Source organism: Meles meles, chromosome 3 (assembly GCF_922984935.1).
Source record: "Meles meles chromosome 3, mMelMel3.1 paternal haplotype, whole genome shotgun sequence".
Lineage (NCBI taxonomy): Eukaryota > Metazoa > Chordata > Mammalia > Carnivora > Mustelidae > Meles > Meles meles.
In genome coordinates this window covers 152,947,794-152,971,501 of record NC_060068.1, presented here as the reverse complement: position 1 = coordinate 152,971,501, position 23,708 = coordinate 152,947,794, and the positions used below count along the sequence as shown (strand labels likewise).

Below are 23,708 nucleotides of genomic sequence, written 5' to 3'. Positions count from 1 at the left end.
ATTATTACTCCTCTTCTTTAACTCCCATTCCTAAATATCTCACATTTTTTTTTCTCCTAGCCCAACTACTCTCATTCATAAAAGCCAAACTCTTTTCTTTACCTTTCTAAATCCTCCACATTACCACAGATAATCCTCCTTTACCCAGCCGAAGTGGAGAAGGCTGTCTGTGCTCACAGACCTGACTTCTTTTCCTTTCACTCAATTCTTCTTAACTATACTCTGGCTTCTACTGCCAGTCCTTTGCTGAAACTACTCTTAAAGGACTTACCAAATCCACTGGACACCTCTTAGCTTCCATGTTACGTGATTATTTTGTGGCCCTTAACAGTATTGGACCTTTAGCCTTCCTAAAGTCTCCTTTGTTTCTGTAAGAAATCTCTCCTGGCTCATTTCTGACCACCATCCCACAACTTGCTTGGTGGGCTTACTTCCCTTTGACTTCCCCTTTAAGTGATGATGTTCCTTTGTGTTCTGGTCTTGACTTGCCTTCTTTTTCCACTCTATATCTGTCCCTGAATGGTCTCATATATGCCCACAGCTTCAGTTTTTCTTTTAGTGTTGGTGATTTCCATTGACATCTCCAGTGCAGGCCTCCCTTCTGAGTTTCAGATTCATATATACACATCTTTACTTGAATGTCCCACAACCAGTTCTATATTAATATCACAGAAACTGAGGCTTCTTTCTTTTTTCCAAGCATAAACACGTTTTTCCAATTAAGTTTCTTATCTTAGTGAATGATACCACAGTTCCATATCCACCTAAGCCTCAAAGTCATCCTTGCTTCTCACTCTTCTTCAGTTTCACATTAAATTAATCATGCTCTGTCAGTTCCATATATTTAATGTCTCCTATAATTCACTTCCTCCCTCCATCACTCTCCTCTTTCCTAATAAACACAAGGACAGAATTATATTATCACTAACACGGACTCTTGCAGTAGCCATCTGCCCCATCTTCTGGTGAGGAGCATTGTTCTCCCTCTTCTCCACCCTTACAATCCCTTCTCCATAATCATGCTAAAATGATCTCTCTAATGCAAAATATGATTATATCACTCTCATGTTCACTACTCAAGCCACTTAAAGAATTAGGAAAGACTCTTACTTAAACCCAAGAGATGTTGGTTGCAAAATTAACCCTATTTGAAAAATGCAAGCTGGAAGTACCTTGTTATTCCTTAGACTAAAAAAAAAAAAAAAAAGAAAGAAAGAAAGAAAGAAAGAAAGAAAGAAAGAAAGAAAAACAAAACAAAAAACAAGAAAACCCTCAGTAGGTACCCTTGTGGTTCAGGAAGAACTGTCATAGACATACATGTTTCAGTCTCCACCTGGGATGGTAAGCATATGCGGTCATCAATTGTTGATCTAATAAACTTATTTCTAAACAAATTTGAAATGTTAAAATTTAACCTATATATGCTTTAGCTTTTAATTTAGGCAAGTGTAAAAGCTCAATTAATCAACTCATTAGCTTGGTTAGAAAAAGACACTTACATCCCTTAGTAAATCTTTTTAGTCCTTGAGAGATTTGGAGTTAAATACAGTAATGATGAATGAAGTCAAACCCATGGTACAAAAATTTGTGAAAAAAGTTTTACTATCATTGGGAGTGTATACTTATGTTTAATATTTTAAGTATTGGTAATATTTAAGAGATGTGTGACAGTAACAAATATTCAGTTAGATAAGTCAAACTAATTTAAAATTTGTTAGACTTTTTGGTTTAGTTGAAAAGTATGTATTCTCTGTGTTAAGGTTGAGACTCAAAGGCTGTTCACATCAAAAAAGGAGATTCAACCTGACATTACAGGCTTCTGATAAAAGAATATACCATCACATAGGAAGTAGTCTTACCAAAACAACTAGAACTAAATTTGGTTAAGTCACCTCTCCCTCCAACTACCAATTTACAGGAAATACAGAGGAAAGAGGAACACATAGCTGCAGTATAGGGAAGCACTCAGCAAAGTCCAGGCTGTGGTTAACTACAATACCCACAAACAACTTGATTTCTTCCACAAATAAATTGCAATAAACAAATAAATAAAGTGAGAGCGTAGAATTATAGCTTGAAAGAGAATTGCAGATGTATAAGCCAATGAAAATATGTAGACTTTATATGGATTCTTATTCAAACAAACTTAAAAAAAAGAGACCATTGAAAATTTGAACATTGACAATTGAAAATTTGACTTGACTTTTACATTAATATATAGAGTCTAATTTTTAGGGATACCTACTAAAACATTCATAAATAGAATTATGTGGTATTAGTATGAAAATAATATGAAAGAGGGATGTGTGTGGGGGTATTGAAACCAGATTGGCAGTAAGTTTGTAATTGTTCAAGTTTGTGCAGGGGACATGGAGGCTCATTACACTATTCTTTCTGACTTTAATAAAATTTTTCAAAATAAATGTGCTTCTTAAGAGGTATAAGAAGAATCTCATTGAAAACACAATTGGAATATTTAAGAGAATTGGACATGCTTTATAGATTTATGAGTCATTTAAGTTTTGGGGAAGATTTTGCTTAGCGCAGTTACTGTTCGGTCAGCTTTTTGAAAGGCTTAAAAGATTCAACATGTAGATTTACAGAGGCGATGTAAAACATGGAAGGGGTAATTAAAACTAAATTTTTAAATGTAACTATCCATTTAAAAGAATTTAACCTGAATATTGTCCAATCATTAATCAAAGATCCCACTGACAATAACTATTCTTATTTCAATTAAAAATTAATAGATGTATAAATAAGATGGCAAGTTATGTGAATTTAAGTACTTAAAATAAATTAGGCCTCTGCATTACTAGCTTAAATAAATTACATATTAATTAAAAACACAAGATGTAAATACCTTAGATGTCAAATAAACTGACATCCTACAGAATAAAATGTACAGCCTGTTTCATGGTATGCAAGGTTCTTATGACCAGTCCTGTTCCTTTTTTTTTTTTTTAAAGATTTTATTTATTTATTTGTCAGAGAGAGAGAGAGAGAGAGAGGAAGGGAGAGAGAGGGAATAAGCAAGCAAAGGGAGAAGCAGGCTCCTCACTGAGCAAGGAGCCCTATGCGGGACTCAACCCCAGGCCTCTGACCTGAGCCGAAGGCAGATGCTTCACCAACCAATCCACCCAGGCACCCCTCAGTCCTGTTCTTCTACAGTTTTATTTTTTGTATATCCTCTTATATCATTTTTTTTTGTATCATCTTTTTTTCACATATTAATATTGACTCACTCCCTGAACGCTTTGTTTCTTGTTCTCCATGCCTGGCCCACTGTGTTTTCCTTTCCTAGAATCATCTTTCTCCTGTTTGTGACCCTTCTTAATCTTTAAGCCTCTCCTGGAACACTCCGTTCTCTGTGAAGTCATCTCCAACGCCCTAGGCCCACGCAGTTGCTTCTTCTATGTGTCATACTTTGCTCCATTATAGTGATTATTCTGTTTCACTATAATTACAGAGTAATTGCTTGCAGGGCTCCCTTCCTACTACGAGACTATGAGAAAGAGACTGTCACTTTGTTAGTTAATTTGTTATTATGACTGTCATTTTTAGAAAGCTATTAGGATAATTCCAGTCATGTATAGGGCTTTGATTTTTTTTTTTTGGATGAATTAATTATGTCCCAACAATACTAAGAAACTAAATTAACATTTGTTACTGAAGTGACTTGTTTATGGTCATTTTTGAAAAAGAATGTTAGTCAAAAAGACTACCAGACTTGTAGTTTACTTCCTAAAACACCTTTTTTTAAAAAAGATTTTATTTATTTATTTGACAGAGAGAGATCACAAGTAGGTAGAGAGGCAGGCAGAAAGAGAGAGAGAGAAGGAGAGAGAGAGAGCTCCTGCTGAGCAAGGAGCCCGATGTGGGGCTCGATCTCAGGACCCCGAGATCATGACCTGAGCCAAAGGCAGAGGCTTAACCCACTGAACCACCCAGGTGCCCCTACTTCCTAAAACACTTGAAAGAATAACACATAATTGCAGAATGGAGAGTATCTGCATAGCACATTCATACATATGTGGCTGCGTGTTTATAAAAAAACATTTATTGCTTGTAGATAATGTTTGGATGCATACATTTTTTCATGGACCCAACATGAGAGCATATAAATCTTAGCTTACTTTTAGAACTCTGAATTCACCATATATAACATGAAAACATTCAATAAATATCAAATGGTGTAAGAATGATAGTGAAGAATAACAGGGAAAACATGAGGAAGAGAAATAGGTGAGCATTATAATAAACTGAGATTAAACTGTCACCAGTTAATAAAAAAAAAAAAAAAACAACAAAAACGTGTTGCAGGCATTGAGAAAAAGATATAGGCAAGCTATGAAACCAATCACGTGTCACACAGACCTAAGGAGAGGGAGCAGGTCAAGGAGAAGAAAAAGAAGCTTATCAGTTCTGAGAACAGGGTGTCTGCTCAAGAGGACCTTTCACCAGTTCTTTGTTTTTACACAGTGGTGTGCAGAATTACATAGGGAAGGCGAACTCAACTCAATATTACAACTGTCATTTTTAGAAAGCTATTAGAGCTCTATTTCCTGACTTTTAACGATGTAAAGCTGTTGACCTTTATATCTTCTTTGTTATTCATAACTTTAACTGTCGGGGTTGTATTTTGTTTTTGCTTTTTAAAGAAGGGTGGATCTAAGCGTCCCACGAAACTTGGTTCTATACCTGCTGTTGCTGAGAATAGAATCTTATGACTTCTCTGTGAACTTTTCTCTGGAACATGTCTTCCTGTATTGAATGCAGGAGGACCTATAAAACTCGTTTCAGCCAATGCTTTTCCAAGTGGAGTTAGGTAAGGCCACTCGGGAGTGCGCATCAGATAGGGCAGGTCTCAAATTCCAGACAACGTTAAGCACTTCTAATGAATAAGAGCATTACAATGGTAAATTCTTACTTTTCCTCTAATTTAAGAGCCCCCCAGAATCTGAAGCTGACTATGAATGACCTCATGGTAAGCATCGTCCCACTTTTCCCTTTTCCAACCTTAGTCATTTCCCAGTATTTATTATTTCTTATTACTTCACTTTTCCTGTCTCGTTACTATTAATAACAATGGAGTTTGTTTTGTACACCAAAATATTCAACCATTGGTTTTGTTTTCCTTTGAAAAATCAGCTATACTGTTAAAATTATAATTAATTTTTAAAGGTGGTGCCAAGAAACAAGTTACACCGAGAAGGATGTTGATCTCAACACTAATAGTGATAAACTCTTTGACGCGTTTCAGTTTCTCTTCCCATGTCTGATGTCTGACTAACACAGCAAAGAACGTTTAACTAGTGACTTCTGACCACTAGGTGGGGAAACAGTACAATTTTAAATAAAAGAACTCTGGCTTCAGCTACTTTATTTTAAGACGGTTATTTCTGATACTCCTCGGCCTCCAACATTTTACCTTCTTAAGGCATCCTGATCTGAATGATGTTATTACATCCGACTTCTGGGGAGGCCATCCTATCTCCTGAAATTCCTTCCCTGATACCAATTAAAAATTAACTTTCTTGCCACAAGCAATACAGACTCTACATCCCCAGGAAGACTGTAAACCTTTCAGTTATTTATTCCTTTGGGAAGCCAGTCCCTCACCTGAACACGACTTCCCACTCACTCTAGTCCTTGTTTCAGGAATTCTCCCCTCACCACCATTATAATTTTCTTCACTGGATTTCTCTCTCCGGCATACAAACATAGTGTTATTTCTTCCATCTTTAAAAAAAAAAATCTCTATTCCATTTTCCCCCAGTTACTGCCCCACTTCTCCTCGGAAGAGTTGTCTACAATCACTTTTTCCTGTTCTTCTCCTTTCCTGCTCTTCTAACGCTGCTTCAGTCAGGCTTGCTTCCCAAGCCCAGGAATTCTCACCCCCATGACCTCCACGTGACTACCCCCATGACCTCTCTTATTTGGCCTTCGGCAGCATGGGACACAGTTATCACTACATTTTTCTGGGGGAATACTATCTTTCCTTGGCTTCCAGGACACCACACTCTTGTTTTCTTCCTATTTTATTGCTTGTTCCTTTTTACTCTCCTTTGTTCATTTTTCTTCTCCCAGGCCTCGTAGAGTTGGAGTACCCCAGGGCTCGGTTCTTCTTTCTAGTTATACTCCCTTCCTTGGTGATTGTAACAGTTTCGTGATTCTAAGTGGAGAATACAGGCCTCTGACTCCCAAATTTATATGTTAAAACCAGAACTCTCTCCCAGACTCTTCTCTCCTGATACCCAACTGCTGCCTCAATATCCCCACTTAGATGTTTAAACGACACCTCAGGCTTAACATAGCCATGTCTTCCTGATCTTCTCTAGCCCCAAGTTTGCTCACCGTCATCCTCTCCCATTTCAGTTGAAGGAAACATCATCCTTATGTTATAGTCGCTCAAGCCAGAAGCCCTGGAGCTGTCTTTGAGCTCTGTTTCTCTTCATACCTCAAATCCAAATTCTGTTGTCTCTACCTTCAAAGTATATTCAGAGTCTGGATGCTTCTCTCTACCTCCACCGCCACCATCTTGGTTAGAGCCACCTGTATACCATGCTTGCATTTCTGCATTATCTCCCTGACTAGTTTCCCTGTTGCGATATTTGCCTACTGTCTCTTTTCATGTATCTGTTAAAGTGATCTCGATAAAACATAAGTCATAACATTGCTGCTGTGCTCAACCTTTTTTTAGTGGTCACCATTTCACTGAGAAGACACAGTCTGGACTATGACCAGCAAGACCCTATGTGAGCTAATCTTTCCCTGCTATTCCTTCCTTTGCTCACTCTACTTCAGCAGCTGTTACCCCATTCCTAGTCCTTGAACATTCTAGGCATTTGTTCTATCTGTTCTCTCTGCCCTGAATGGTCTTGCTTAAGACATCTGCAAGCTTAACTCCCTCACTTCCGTGAGTCTTCTTAAGTATAACTGCCTATAAAGGGAGTTGCCCTCCCCTTTCTTAAAGCTGCAACACCCTATCCCCAACCCCATCCTCCTACTACATCACCTAACTCTGCCCTCTTTTCTCCTACTTGGTATTTCCTACCATACTATCCTCTTTACCTGTTTATTATTTTTATTCATTGGATCTATTGCCCCTGTTTTAGGTGGGCAAGGATCTTTATTTTGTTCGCTGATATTTCCTGAACTACTATTACAACAACGCAAAGTAGTGGCTCAAAAAACATAATTCTTGAGTAAATGTAAAAAAAAAAAAATCTAGTAGAGCTCGACCTGAGAGTGGCCTCTGACCGGAAAGGGGAGGAAAGGCATTTGCAGGATGGCAGAGGGGGCATGTGGAAAACACCCATGCGCATGTTTTGAAGGGTGAGGGCATGAGGATAAGCACAGGAACACCCATATCTCACAATTGTGCTTAAAGTTTACTCCATAAATTTCCCTCTCACATGAAATATAAACTTTTGAGCCTGAATAACAAGAGTCATTTTGCTCTCATTTCTTTTTCGTGTCTTACATGGCTTCCCCTACTTGGGAAAAAGTTTCTAATCCAGCTATTTCTTCATTTTGGAATTTACTTGAGCTTTCTGATGGGAGCCTGGAAGTCTTTCACTATACACCACATTTTTACTTAAAAAAAATTGTAGATGTCCCTTAGCTTTCATTCCCTCTCTTCTTTCCATCAGACAATTGACTTTTAGATTCTGTAATTATCATCTACACAATATAATTCAAGAAGACTCTTGTTTCTCTTCATTTTCTTCTGAGAGTTTACACATTTTGTAGAGTCAGGAACTCTCAGGAGAATCTGCCTTTCTAATTACGAGTCCTTAATAAGATGGAAATAGGGACGAGTCAAAGTTTATTACAATTGGTGGATTTTGCTACTTTCTGATGAAAATAATGTTACAAGTAAGAGTTTGGGCCTAGTTGGTTGGAAGATCCTTTTCAACTTTGCAAGAATTCACTGAAAAGCTGAGAAATCGACCAGCATCCTTATGAATTTTTATTATAGGTTATACGACTGTTCTTGAAATCCTTTCCTCCATCTAAAACTTTTTATTTCCCACCATAACATAATGGACTTTGGGAAGTAGGCTTGCAGAAAAGGGATAATACAGTAGGCCTAAGGTGCTACTTTTAGAAGACTCTGACACAAAGATTGGCCCTTGGCTTGCAGCTGAGAACTCCACTGCTAAAACATCCCTACACTGATGAAAAGTTGACTAATTGTAAGAATACCTTGCTGTGCCTAGACTGTATGAACCACAACTTGTGGTGAAAACCTGCTTTCCTTCTAGAAGTCTGGTATTTTGGTAGTGGTTAGGCTGAAGATGCTTATGTGACCAACTCTCCATAAAAACTTGAACAAGCCCCCTACAGGGCTTCCCTGGGAAGCAACATTACACATTTCCAGAGCCAGAGAAAGGAACATTCTCAGTGTGCCCCTTCTAGGCATAGGACAGTGTAACTGTGATAAATCTTAGCCATGGTAACTAAATGCTGGGTCCTGTGTGTCCTTTAAATGAATCCACAAACATATAGTGGTCTTGGGGACTTCTCATATAGCAGGAATAGTGTCAAACACTCCTCCTCTCTACAGTTTCTTCAAACAAAAAATGATCAGTCTTTATGTCTTATAAATTTTCAGGGATTCATGATCAAGGTATTTATTAAAATCTCTCACTAGAATCATACAAGACTGAAGGCAGTAGCTTGGATAGGGTCACATAATAAAATTCAAAAGTACTAAGATCATGATCTGGTGGGTTAAATTTATCAGACTAGGAAAAAAATTAGGGAAAAGAAACAACATTTAATACATGTGAAAGCAAAACAGTTTATAAAAGTCAACTGTATATAAGAACATGTTACTTAATTATTTTAACTAAACAAATATTTATTTAGCACTTACCTGTTAGTAAGCAGATGGCTTAAGCTCTTATTTGGTAGCAAGATATCATGGGGTATTAGAGTCTTTCAATTAGAATTCATAAAATCAAATGCCCAGAAGGGCACACAGTTAACATAAAGGTGGGATGCAGGCCACAAACAAGGTAATAGCCCCTAAGCTGCTCTAACACTTTCTAGTTACTGCCTTTATACCTCAAATAAACACAGAAAGTGAAACACAGTGGTGGGTACCCATGACACATGTGTTTTCAACGGTTGCTCTAAACTGTAATCATCATCAATAAAATAAAGCTGTCAATCAGATATTGATATTAATAGATTCTACTATATAGGTTATGGATATGAAGTACTTTTAATGTAAAGATACTGTTATTAACAGATTATCTTATATGGATTATGGATATGAAGTACTTTAAATGTAAAGAACATCAGTCTGGTAGGGGATTGAAGTGGAGGAAAAACAAACTGAAGCTAAATATTTTGGGATATTGCTTATTTGTGGTAAAGGAGAATCATGCAAAGCAATTTTCTAGAAGAAAGAGAAGACCTAGTCTAACTTGCCATAAGGATCTATACTTGCCATTATCCAATGTCTTTTTAAAATGACATTTATTCTGTTCCAATCTTCTGCCTGCTTTTTCCTCAACTGGCTGTTCTGGTAAATCATGGATAAAGAGCCCATGCATAACAACCCATACAGTTTTGACATTTCTAAAAAGCACCATATAAGAAAAACAGGCGTGGGCTTGAATAAAAGTTTCCTAGTTTTTAAACACACAGCCAAAATTCTGAAGATTGAGAGAAAACCTGCATTTTTTCTTAACCCTAGGAGATTATTTAGCAGAGTAGTTAAAAGCACACATTTACTTTGGACATAGACTGACACTGCCCCACATTTCTACTCTACATTCTTGTATAATTGTGAGGAAGTCACTGTAAATTCCCATCTCTTCATCTGTGAAGGGATGAAAACACTTTCTACTTATATATGTAAAGTTCTAGCCTGTCGTAAGTAGTCAGTAAAATATGGTGGTGGTAATGATGGTGGTGGTGGTGATAATGATGGTAATGGTTGATAATGGGGATGGTGGTGATGATGATTCTGATGGGGATGGCGGTGATGATTCTGATGGGGATGGTGGTGATGATGATTCTGATGGGGATGGTGGTGAAGATGATTCTGATGGGGATGGTGGTGATGATTCTGATGGGGATGGTGGTGTGGCAGTGAGGATGATGGTGGTGGTAACTATTATGAAAGTGGTAGTGATGGTGGTGAAGGTCGTGGCAGTGATGATGATGATAATGGTAGTGTGATGACCATGATGGTAGTGGTGGCGATGACGGTGGTGATGATGATGGTGGTGGTGGTGGCGGTGGTGGCCGTGATGGTGATGGTGGAAGCGAGGATTGCAGTGCTCACCTTAAGAATGCTTCAAAATTTTAAAAAGGCAGTGGGAATTTTCTTCAAATGAACTTCTAGGGGAAAAACCCGCTGTAAAAACAGCGAAACAGTAGTTGCTCAAGGATATGGGGGTTTGAGAGCAGCCTGCCCAGACATTTCTTCTCCTTCCATCTGCCCACATTTGTGGCCCCAGCAGTTTACCGTGGAACTCCAGCATTCAGCCAAGCATAGTGGGAAAATCTATGGGAAGAGATTGATAAAAGAAATGGCAAGATAATCTTTGCTTACTTTAGATCTAAGGGAGGTTTAATGTTCCTGGGAGGTAGACTTGGGACTGGCGGTTGTGTTGGGTGAGATGCTGGCAAAGGCGGTTGGCTGACTGGATGGGATGGTGGCGGTGGTGGTAGGGAAGCAGTGGAGTAAGACGTTTGGCCTTTGCTGGTACCTAAGAAGCAGAGCAAAAAAAAATACCATGAATTAAGATAAATCTTTAAAACACAAGAGCTGGCTATTCCAAATATGTAGAAATGAGGATCTTAAATATAAAAATGTAAGAGATTCATCCTAAGTTAAATTAATGCTTTAAAGAGTCTAATATTCTAAATAACATAGAACATGACATTTAAAATGTTTTTGTTTTTTAGATTTATTGAGGGATAATTGACAAAATTATGAAATACTTTATTTTTTTTATGAAATACTTTAAATAACACAATGATTTGATATAATATATTTTATGTATATATATATATATATATATAGAGAGAGAGAGAGAGAGAGAGAAAGGTTTTCCCTCCATTGAGTTAATCAACACATCCATCCATCTCACATATTTATCTTTTTGAGGGCCAGAGGGTTCTAGTTCTAGTCTCTCAACAAATTTCAGTTTACAATACAGTATTTTTTAAAAAGAATTTATTTATTTATTTGACAGGAAGAAATACAGCAAAAGAGGAAACACAAGCAGGGGGAGTGAGAGAGGGAGAAGCAGGCTTCCCGCTGTGCAAGGAGCCTGACGCAGGGCTCGATCCCAGGACGCTGGGATCATGACCCAAGTTGAAGGCAGATGCTTAACAACTGAGCCTCCCAGGCACCCCTATACAATACAGTATTATCTATAGTCACCATGTTTTACTTTAGATCTTCAGACCTAATACATCTTATAACTGAAAATGTATACCCTTTGATCAACCTCTTCTTATTTTCTTCACGCTAGTCTCTGACAACCATCTTTCTACTCTTTGTTTCTATGAGTTGGACTTTTTTTGTTGTTTTCTAGATTATACATATTGTTGAATCTTTTTTTTTTTCTTTGTCTGGCTTTCTGGCTTTTTTCACTAGCATAATGTCCTCAGATCCATCCATATTGTCAAAAATGACATGACTTCCTTCCTTTGTAAAGCTGAATAATGTTCCATTTTATATATATCTACTACATTTTCTTTATCCATCTGTTGATGGACACTTAGGTCATATCCATTCCTTGGCTTTTGTGAATAATATTGTTATAAATATGTGAGTAGAGATATCCCTTTGAATAATTATTTTGTTGCTTTTAGAGATCTATACAGAAGTGGGATTGCTGGATCATATGGTAATATGGTAATAATAAACTAAGAGTTTATTGAGGAAAGTCTATACTGTTTTCCACAGTGGCTGTGCCAGTTTCCATTCCCAACAGTGTATACAGTGTTTCCTTTTCTCCACTTCTGGGCATTTGCTATCTCTTGTCTTCTGATAACTGATACCCTAACATGTGTGAGGTGATATCTCATTGTGCTTTTGATTTGCATTTCCATGATGATTAGTAAAGTTGATAAATATTCCCTTCTTTGAGACAGATAATATCTTTAATTTCCACTATTAAAAGGAATTTTTTCTTACCTTGTTAAAAAAAACCTTAACAATGGTTAAATCTAAGTGTAGAGTATATGGGTAAAAAATTGCTTAGTTAAAAAAAAAAGAATTTCTCTTACTTTTTCTAAGCTTTTGTAAACCATAGTTTTAATATTCTGGATTTTGTGAAGACGTCTACATCAACTTTAATACTACATTCTTTATGATTTTAAAAATGTAGATGATGATTCATTGGACTCATTATTTTAGACCAAAGAGGTGTCTGCTCTCATAGGTAACACAGTCTCTTGTTTTCAGTGATTTCCTTGAATCATTAATGAGAAGATTTTGTTTCAGGTATGATTCTAAACATTGAAATGTATTAAATAACCTCACAAATAAATCGTATATACAGTAGAGATTATAATACAAAGACAAGCAAAACCAAATAAATACACATCACCCATGATCCCATCACCCAGCAATAGCTACTGAATTACATGTACTTTAAAACATTTTAGTGCAAACTTATGCTTTTACAGCAGGAGAGTAAAATTTGTTATTTTGTTACTAGTTATTTTTATCTTTTTCAATATCATAAATATTCTGCATTAATCTAATTACAATAAAATTTTGAGCAATGGGACAATTTTTCTTTAGGCAGCTCTACCATGATTAAAAAAAACACTATGGCTCTAATATTGGATATTTGTATTAGTTCCTTTCCTTTTTGCCATAATAAGAAATGTCTTAGTCTTTGCACACATTTAAAGTTTTTTCTTAGAATGAATTCAATTAAGTGGAAATGTTGGGTCAACCAACATTTTTTAAGGCTTTTGATACAAAATATCCAATTGTCTTACAGAGAGAGCTCAACTGACAGCTCCATCAATTAGTGTATGAGAATGATTTTCACATATTTTTGCCAATATCGGCATTATTATCTTTTGAATTTTCACAATGTTATGGAAAAAATTCTACCTTTTGTTTTAATTTCATTTTTATCAAAATATCAATATCAAATACCAAAAACTTCCAACATTTTAATGTTTCTTTTGCATTTACCTTTATATACATACACACATATAATTATAGCTACTGCTTAAAAAATTATTGATTTTATATTTGGTAGATGTAGATTTTTGCCCTCTTGCCCTTCCTTTTCCAATGTAGCAAAAGCATAACCTTTTTTTTTTTTTTGCACTAAATCCATGTTCATTGTTTTCACTATCATGACTTGGTAAATATTATTTTTTGTTGAATCAAGCAGTGTACTATGATTACATTTCCTTTCTCATTCAACTTACTGTTCCCTGGAGTTAATAATTGCCTTATTTTGTCATTTGCAAAGATTTTTTTTTTGGAGCTCTTACTTCCACAATTTCCAATAGTGCTGTAAAATGTCCTTAAGCATGTTCTACAACACCAAACCTGTCAGATAATGAATCGGTACCAGTATACCATTTCTGTCCATGTGCTCTAATGTGACCTGCCACGCACCTGACATTCTGAGGTTTCTTACTGCCAGCATCAGGTCTCTGATATATTGAGAGAATGCACTGTGATAAAGAGTCCAAGATCTGGGGCCAAAGTGCCTGAGTTTAAATCCTGGCTCCACCACCTATCTTCTGGGTGACTTGGATAAGTCACTTCTGGTTTCATCTGGAAAATGAAGATCATAATAGCACTCCCTCATAGGATTGTGGTGAGGACTTTAGACTTAACACATGTAAAACATTTAGGACAGTACCTGGGATAGAGTAAGTTGAACATTTTAATTTTTTATTCAACAAATATTTATTGAATGCTTACTATATGTGTCCTGTTCTAGACGTTAGGATACAATAGAGAAAAAAACAGACACAGATTTCTGCTCTTATGGATTTGGAGAGATAGATTAAAAATCAAAAACATGTAAGTAGGGGCGCCCGGGTGGCTCAGTGGGTTAAGCCTCTGCTTTCAGCTCAGGTCATGATCCCAGGGTCCTGGGATGGAGCCCTGCATCTGGCTCTCTGCTGAGCAGGGAGTCTGCTCTAAGCCCCCCTCTCTGCCTGCCTCTCTGCCTACTTGTGATCTCTATCAAATAAGTAAATAAAATCTTAAAAAAAAAAAACAAAAAAAAAGTAAGTAAAATACATATAAAATCATAAGAAGTGCTATAAATAGTGGATAGACTATGTAATGGTATACTGTTGGCATCTTTTCCTTGCTCTCCATTCTACCTCACTATGGTAGATTGAACTTTGGCATAATGGGAGTATTTAGCTCCTGGAAATAGACAAGAACTACAAATCTCAGCTTTATTGTTTTGTTGATTGTTAGATTTAAGGAAGTGATGGAGAAAATGCATTTAAATTTAAATGCAGATTAAATTTAAAAGTGTATTTTTTCTGTAACTATTACATGGTGAATGGCATAAAACATTCACGAAATATTTTCCAGTATCTGAAAGCTATCACACAACTCAGCAAAATAGTTACTTGCATCACTGGCAAATGAGTGAAGTTCTCACAAATATCTTTGCTGTTTACATTCATCTTGTTAACATAAATGAAAATAGCAATGAACACTCAGATTGGAACTATACTCATTCCTTAATTGCAACCACAGGTTGACAGGTTGGCTAAAGGTACAAGACATTGGCAAAAATAACAGTTGGTTCTGTGAAATTTTCAATAAAGAGTATTGTTTGGCCTATTCTTATTTATATATTATGCTATGCATCTTTTATATCAATAAAATTTATTACATGTATGGATACACACATAACACACATACACAGAGTCTGCCTTAGAGAACTAGTTCAAAATTTACCAGCATGCCATTGTTTGTATCTAAAAAATTCATAGGTTCTTTTGGCTATCTCATGAATAAAATGTCTCTGTATCTCCTGGCTTTGCTTTGACCCTTTCTGATTTTATACACTGTGCATTGGAATTATGTGTGTTGCCTAGTTTCCCTAAATAGGAAGTTTGCTTTTTTTGTCCTCCTAATTTGGGGGCAATTTTTTTGAGAGGAAAAGGGGATACACTCTTGAAAAAAACATTTTGTCTTAATTTTACATGTTTCTGAGCACCACTGTGGTCCATTTTTTCATCTTCATAACTATGTTTTGCTTTAATTGTATTATCTATTCAAACCCCTCGCCTGTTTTTAAAATAGTATTTGCCTTTTCATAGTGGCTAATAGTGTTGGGTCCATGGTCAAAGGAGCGAGACTGATACAAAGCGAAGGTCAAGTAAAGCTTTATTTCGCACCAAGCATCAAGAATCAAACTGACCCACCAGCGCCGTCTCTTGCAAAGATGCGACTCCTCTCTTCTTTACAGACTAGCTTTTAAGGGCAAAAGCCATGTGCTTGTGCCTGGGCACGCACAGGTGACCAATGAGATTGTAACACAGAGAAAGCTGCACAGTCCTGCTAGGTCACACAGAAGTGACCAATTGAATTACAGCTTACCCTATAGCAGATATTTGAACTAGCCTATCACCTTGGTAAGAATTGGCGCCCAAAGGGCACCCAAAGGGGGGGGGTCCATACTCCTTGGTAGCTAGGGAGACAGTATGCGCCCCCACTGACTGGATACCTCCACCTGGCCTGACCCACCCTTGTATTTGGGCTTTGTTACCTGGGACTGGTTTCTGGGACTTGTAAGTTCCCTGAGGGGAGTGGGCAGGGTCAGGATGGAGCTGCTCTGGCTAAATAGGCCCTTACAACAGAATGTCTTTATTAAGGTTATTCATCTTTTTGCCACTTACATGGACAAACTAAATGTAATTGGGCTGCTTTGGCTTCTGCTTCTGGCTGTTCACACCAAAAAAACCCTCCAACAATGAAAAGAAAAAAAGACCCCCCAAAACAAAACAAAACAAAAACCATTCCATGCCTCAACCAATAAAACCCAAAATCTTCCGAAGCTTTGAAGGAAATATAGTACTTGATTCTAAGTTATCTTAAAGGGCTGTTGGCAGGGTTTTAAATGATACATACAAAAGTTTCTTAATTCCTTCCAGATAGTTCTGCCTTTTTACAAAGTTTTCATTTTGGTAATTATTAAAAATATTCCCTCTCTTAGGGATACAAACCATAAGAGACTCTTAATCATAGGAAACAAACTGAGGGTTGCTGGAGGGGAGGTGGGTGGAGGATAAGGTAAGGGGGGGATGGGCGTTAAGGAAGGCACGTGATGTGATGAGCACTGAGTGTTCTATAAGACTAACGAATCACAGGCCTGTACCTCTGAAACCAATAATACATTATATGTTAATTAATTGAATTTAAATTAAAAAAGGAAACAACCACCACCACCAACAAAAACATCACCCTCTCTCTTCCTGTTCTCTTCTTACTGTTCCTGTCCTCTTACTAGCACAGAGTTTTAAAATGTGCTCAGGCCCTGCACCGCTGACTTGCGAGGCCTCTGCCGGCTGCAATGCCACAGGAATTGCTCCTCTTCTCTTTTGGCAGCTGTTTTGGAGGCGGGGGTTTGGGGCAGGGAGAATTAATTCCTCCACAAATCTGACATATAAAATTTCCCAACTGGTTACATTTATGTTAGAAATATTCTTCCCATTTCATTTTGTTATCAATAAGTTAAACTTTTTTGATATACAGGACTTACTACTTTTTCTCTAACTCAGTGAATAAATTCTTTTATATATAGTTTCTATCACCAGAGTTATGTTTGGGAATGTCTTCCTTACTCTGAGAACACACATCATCATCATCATCATCATTATTTAAAGATTTTATTTATTTATTTGACACACAGAGAGAGAAAGAGGAGTGGGGGACAGAGGGAAAGGAAGAAGCAGACTCCCCACGGAGCAAGGAGCCAGAAGCGGGGCTCCATCCCAGGACCCTGGGATCATGACCTGAGCTGAAGGCAGATTCTTAACTGACTGAGCCACTCAGGTGCCCCATTATTATTCTTTTTAAAAGACTTTATTTTCAAGTAATTTCTATACCTAATGTGTGGGAACATGCAACCCTGAAATCAAGAGTTGCATGCTCCGCTGATTGAGCCAGCCAGGCTCCCTAGGAACATATAGTTATTAACCTTACATTTTTTTCTACTTTTTTTTGGACTCATTTTTAAAATTTTTTATTTATTTTATTATTTTTTAAGATTTTATTTATTTATTTGACAGGCAGATCGCAAGTAAGCAGACAGACAGGCAGAGGGAGGTGGAGGGAAGCAGGCTCTCTGCTCAGCAGAGAATGAATGGGGTCTCGATCCCAGGACCCTGAGACCATGACCTGAGCAGAAGGTGGAGACTTTAACCCATAGAGCCACCCAGGCGCCCCAGGACTCATTTTTTTTTACATTTAACTCTTAGAAATGATGAATAATTTATTTTGGAGTTAGGTGTGAGACCTGGATCTAGGTTCATGGTTTTTGTTGCTGTTGCTGTTGTTTTTAGATGATTTATTTAGTGTCCCTGCACCATTTATCTAATGAGCTGGTACATACTGACTTGAAATGCCTCTGTTATCAAAGAATACACATGAAAAATCCTAGTGAATTTGACAGATGAAAATGACATCCTATTTTAATTTATAAATAATATGGTCTGGTAGATTCCTAAATGATTTGAAAGCTGTACTCATGGGGAATTAGCCACTGTGAGTGGAAATTAATAAACTGTTATCTAAACAAGAAAAATGTTTCTCATCCACCTGTGACTTATCTTTCCATGGAAAAGATTTTGACAAGCCAGGGGCGTTACCATATGAAAGTCATCTAAGGCCTGGAGGTGAGAAATTACAGACATGTTTTAGGGAACGATGAACTAGAAACACTAAAAACTGACTCACCCCAAAACCCACGTAGTACATTCTCATCTGTACATGGGTGTATGAGACTTTCTGATGGGGCATCTGTGGCGGGCCCTTGCTGTTCTGCTCCCCTGGCATCCATTCTCCTTTCCTTACTTTCAATAACTTGAGTTACCCAGAAAGGGGGGTGCTTGCCTCCAAGGAGCCCCCAGTGGTATTGCCAGTGTCTGTCTCACCATCACCAGGGACCGGTCTGCCTGAGGAAGTGACAGAGCTGGGGGAAAGCACGGCTGAGAGACAGAGGTTCTGTTCCTCATCACGCTTGGGGGAACATACACTAAGGTCTTCCTATGTTACACTAGTATTGAACAGTGAAACATTTTGCTTTGCAAAATCTGCAGCAACTTTCAAATACTTCAAGGAATATATTTGCATGTACACAAAATCATTCTAGGAAAAGCGTCTTAGTTTTCCAGAAAAAAACAAAACAAAACAAAACCCAGGAGACTTACCTTAATGTAATATGATTGGCTTTAAAATCTCAATCTGGACTCTAAAAAGTAGGCTAAAGTATAATTAATAAAATTGGAATTCTCAATCTAGTCTGCTGTGATGGAAAGAAGAGGGTGGATATTGAATTAAAATGAAGAAACAGAAACACTAAATCTATAGATTTCTGGGATTAATGATAACAACGTTAAGTATTCCTTTTTTTTTTTTTTTCCTGCCAGGCATCATTCTAGGCACTTTACATATTTAATCTTCTTTAATCCTTTTAACAACCCTTTGGGGTTTACATCCTTATCTAGTTTCCATTGGATAGTTAAAAAAACTACCCATATTCAGAGACTTTGTAAGCAATAGAAACTCAACTCTGGCTGAGTTTGGACCCCAGTCGATTTCCTGCAATGTCTATGCCCTTTCTGCTATGTTCTGGTGCTCCTCAGGGAAAGTACGTGGATATTACTGGTAAGTTGCACATGTTAACACACTTTCCAAAGATCTGAGTGTAAGTCTAGCTTTTCTGACTGATACCTTTCCTCTTAGTGGGATTTTGTATGACTATTTTCAGTTTCATGTAGGGCAGAACTAGCTCTGGAGAAGTAAAGTAATTCTGAAACATATACTCACATCTATGGGTGTTTTAGATGCTAAATTTAAATTTATATCAGAATTTGATTTTGAAAACCAGGTAGCAGGAAAGTAGACATTCAAGAGCTAGTGGAAAATGGACCACTAAAGGTGGATCACTGACACAGGCTAGCAAGGAAAAAAGTCTCAAGAAATGGAATTGAGGCATTTGAAATGCAGTCATAAAAGGACTTAGAAGGTATGAACGAAATAAAGGAAAAAATAAAAACCAAGTTTGGAGTTTAGTGGGCATCGAGATTTAACACCCCAAACTGATCTACCACGGATCTTATCTCTCAAAGCTCAAGAGGGGCTGGGTAGATGATCTGTGGCTTTAACTCTGCATGAGGTAATCTGTACAACAATCTAGGCGCATAACTTAATGGGACCCCCCATTCATTTACACCTAACTGAATATGAACTTTCTCAGAACCAAGTACCACTGAGATCTGACCACGTTTATCATACGGTTGTTTCAAACTCCCCACATTCCTGGACCTCACCCATGCCTTCCTCTTTCCCCACAGATAGTTTTAACTTTTGTTTTACTGAGAACAGGGAGAGCACTCCACTTGACCTCCCTGCTTACCCTTCATTCTAACTTATTAAAACCTTCTTTTATCTTGCTCACCCTGATTCTTTGGAGAATTTGGAGAAATGTCGATCTTCCTTACTCCTACTAACTGGTATTCTTGGTTCTCAACAATGTCAGTTTCCTTATAGACCCTGCTCTGTTAACTATTAACTCCTTCACTCACATCAAGCAAAATCATTTCTTAAGCACTTACTATGTGCTCCGGATGGTGTGTTTCATCTTCCTGGAGCATGTTTCCTCTTAGACATGGTCAATATTCTCCCTCCAAAGAGACACAACAATATCCTTTCTTGCCCTTGGCCCCCATTCTATTACCAGCTGCATTTCCTCCTCCCCTTTACAGCCAAACTTCTTAGAACAAAAGTCTGTATTGGCCACGTCTGTATCTTTATTTTGCTTGGATGGCTTCATGGCAGAATGAAGAATGAAGAGGATCTGGGAGGTGTGCGTTTGAGTTCAGACTCCACCGCACTTAGGATAGCCTTCACTTGCTTATTACTCAATCTGGGGTTGAGTAAATTGCTTGATTTCTCATCTTTATTTTCTCATCTGTGAAGTGGCCATATACACCCACCTTGTAAAAACACCTGACCACACAGTAACGCTCCATGGCCTTCTTTTTTTTTTTTTTTTTTTTTGCTCCATGGCCTTCTTATCGATTCCTTGAGCTGGCTGCATCATTGAAACATGCCGTCTACCCCCCTCAACTGGAAATGAAACAAAACACCTTTTCCCCAAACCAATCATGCCTAGTCCTGGTTCTGTTAGGATATCTCAGAATGGGTAAAGAATCAGGAAGTTTAACTTTAAATCCTTAGAACCAACCCATGTGGTACCCAAACAAACCAACACTACTTTCACTTTCCTGGTTGCTAAACATGCCGGAAAACAGTTTTCAACATGGGAGGAGGAATGTTTTGGCAGAAGGAAGAGCTGTGCTGGCGTCACTCAGACTTATGTTTGACCACCGATCCCAACTAACACTAGCTGCGGTACACCAGGGGGCCTTATTTCGCTTCTTTGGGTTTCTAATCCTTGCCTGTTGCATTGAGACTCCAGATCCCTAATTTGCAGGATGGCCATGAGAATGAGAAATTGTAGGGGGGCCCTGCCTGGCACATAGCAGGTGTTAGGAATGATGAATTATCCTAGAATCTGCAACCATTAATGTCTGTGCTATACGGGACAGGCTCTTCTTAAACCTCTGAGGGCGCATTTGTTTCCATCTGTGTGGAGGGGATAGGATAATCATACTCCAGCCACTTCAAAAAAAAAGTTTTGTAAACTGCCATTTGTGCCTGAAACCACCTGCTAATTGCTGTACCTCTGACCATTCTGTGGAAAGCGAGCTTCTGAAAGGCCACCTGCCCTTCTAAATGCAGTGTGGTCACGCTGCCTCATCCACAGGTTAACACCCATGCGAACGATGCTGCTCACAGAGCTCTCCATCTGTACACAGAGCATTTATTTTCTAATTTTATTTTCTTTGAAATCTCAACATTAATTAATCTATTAATCTAACTTATCTATTTATTTATTTTCTTCCCGGTTACTCAGTAAACTTCTGAGGGTGGGTCTCCACGGTCAATATCCGTGTGTACCCAAAACTTTACCTCTATTGTACAGAGTAGGGCATTTAATGTTTTACTGATTTGGACTTTCTTTTCCTGTTAAGAAAAAAAAAGCTTATTTAAGAAAGTTTATTGTAAGAGAAATATATACATGGTAAATCATTTAAGAAAATCCAAGAAGGAATATTGAAAAGAAACTCTCACATTCTAGATCCCGTCTCTCCGTCTCTATCCCTAACATGACTGTTACCAGTCTTTCAAGAACTGTACATCTTTCAAGGAATAGTCCATTTTTTTTTACACAGATGAGACCATGATGCATATATTATTCTGTATTTTGCATTCTTTTTTTTTTTTTTTAAAGATTTTATTTATTTATTTGACTGACAGAGATCACAAGTAGGCAGAGAAGCAGGCAGAGAGAGAGAACGGAAGGGAAGCAGGCTACCTGCTGAGCAGAGAGTCCGATGTGGGGCTGGATCCCAGGATCCTGGGATCATGACCTGAGCTGAAGGTAGAAGCTTTAACCTACTGAGCCACCCAGGTGCCCCTGTATTTTGCTTTCTTGATTTAAAAAAGAGATTGTTCTATATTGGGACAAATAAGGCAATCAATTTTTTTCCACAGCTGTGGAGTGCTTCATGCACTGGATTTATCATAATTTATTTGACCAGTCTCTTATTGATGGAAATTTAGGTTATTGGAAAAAAAAAACTTTTACTGAGATATAATTCAATAGATATACTAATTTAAGGTGTATAATTCAATGGTATTCATACTTTATAGTTGTGCAAGCATCATCATAACCTAATTTTAGAACATGTGAGTCACCACAAAAATAAACGCTGTACGCTATTAATAGTCACTCCCTATCCCCTGCCCTCCTCCCCCTACCATAGGCAGCCAATATCTACTTCTGGTCTCTGTAGATTTGTCTATTCCGGTCATTTTGCATTAATTGAATCATGCAATATGTGGTCTTTTGTGACTGGTTTCTTTCACTAAATTGTTTTTGCAGTTCCATCATATTTTAACAGATATCAATACTTTATTCTTTATAGCTGAATTAAAACCCACTGCATGGATACCACATCTACTTATCTGCTTACCAGATGGTGGACATTTGAGCTGTTTCTACTTTTGAGCTATTATAAATAATGTTGGTATGAATATTCATGTACCAGTCTTTTGTAGACATATGTTTTTATTTCTCTTGGATATATGCCCAAAGGAGAACTGTTTGACCATTTGAGGGACTCTAGGTTGTTCTTATTTTTTGGTATTTTTGGATTATTAGACAGTTACTATTATAAAATCATTCTTATACCTATGTCTTTGCCCATAAGTGTATTTACATTGGTAATATAAATTTTTAGAAAGTGGAGTCAAAAAAATGAAACATTAAAACAATTTGGTAAATAATGTTATTTAGTAAGTAACATCAATTTGTTTGTTACAAATATCAATTTTTAGAAAGTGGAGTCAAAAAAATGAAATATTAAAACAATTTGGTATATAATGTTATTTAGTAAGTAACACCAATTTGTGTCTTCTAGATCAAGAGGAGACTACCTGTTTTACCATAACCTCACTAACATTGTGCATTATCATACCTTTTAAGTTTTTAACAGTTCTGGTGGGTAAAAAATGATATGACATTTTAACTTGCACTTATATGTTTATAAGTGAGGCTAAAAATCTTTCCATATGCTTATATAACATTTTATGTGTGTGTGTGTGTGTGTGTGTGTGTGTGTGTCCTATATACAGAATATTAGAGGTATATCTAACATTCTATGTAGGTAAATCTTTGAAAAAAAATGAACATTATCTCTTTTATGATTAGTGTTTGCCCTGATATAAAATATCATTTACATCAAATTATCTTAAAAATTTTCATAAGATCCCCAGCAGCTTTCAAAGGTAGGGCTTGAAACTTCTGGGTCGCTGTCTTAGAACACCTAGTTTTACGGAATTTTTCCTTGCCATAATTCAAAGTCACCTGTTCTTATCTTCAAAGGATTTGTAAACCCATAGTAGATGGGAAATTTTGAAAACCAATGTAGTTGAAAACAAAACAATGTAACTGTATTAGTAAGAAACTCTTTACTTTGAAAGCAAGCTGCCAAGAAATTGTTGGCCAGCTTAGAACAGTCCATCAAAATGGAAAGAAAAGTAATACTGAAACATCAGTGTTTACAAAGATAATTAAAGTTATCTTTAATTAGAAGAAATTAGAACGAAGGTGAAGAGGTAGAGATCAAAACAATATGATGATCAATTAGAGAAAATAAGTAAAGAAAGCCCTCACTACCTTAAACTTCTCTACTCCAGACCTAACCTTAACATTCAGGGTCTCTGAATATTTTTTTTTATTCTTAAAAATTTACTCCCCCAATCACTTTGTTGACTACTCGTTTGCTGTCTATATAATCTTTCATATAATTATATGTAACTATATATTAAATGTCAAATGTGTCAAATGTAAAATGTTCTTATAAATGACTTT

The 23,708-nt window shown here is 37.2% G+C and overlaps 1 protein-coding gene across 3 annotated transcripts in view; it reads right to left on the bottom strand.

Annotated features, from left to right (window-relative positions):
- Nucleotides 1–23,708, bottom strand: part of FYB1 (FYN binding protein 1) — a 152,752-nt gene that overhangs the window by 38,836 nt on the left and 90,208 nt on the right. For all 3 annotated transcript variants that reach the window (XM_046000368.1, XM_046000370.1, XM_046000369.1), the window contains exon 3: nt 10,577–10,733. In XM_046000368.1, coding sequence (XP_045856324.1) covers nt 10,577–10,733 — 157 coding nt within the window. The remainder of the gene's footprint in view (nt 1–10,576; nt 10,734–23,708) is intronic.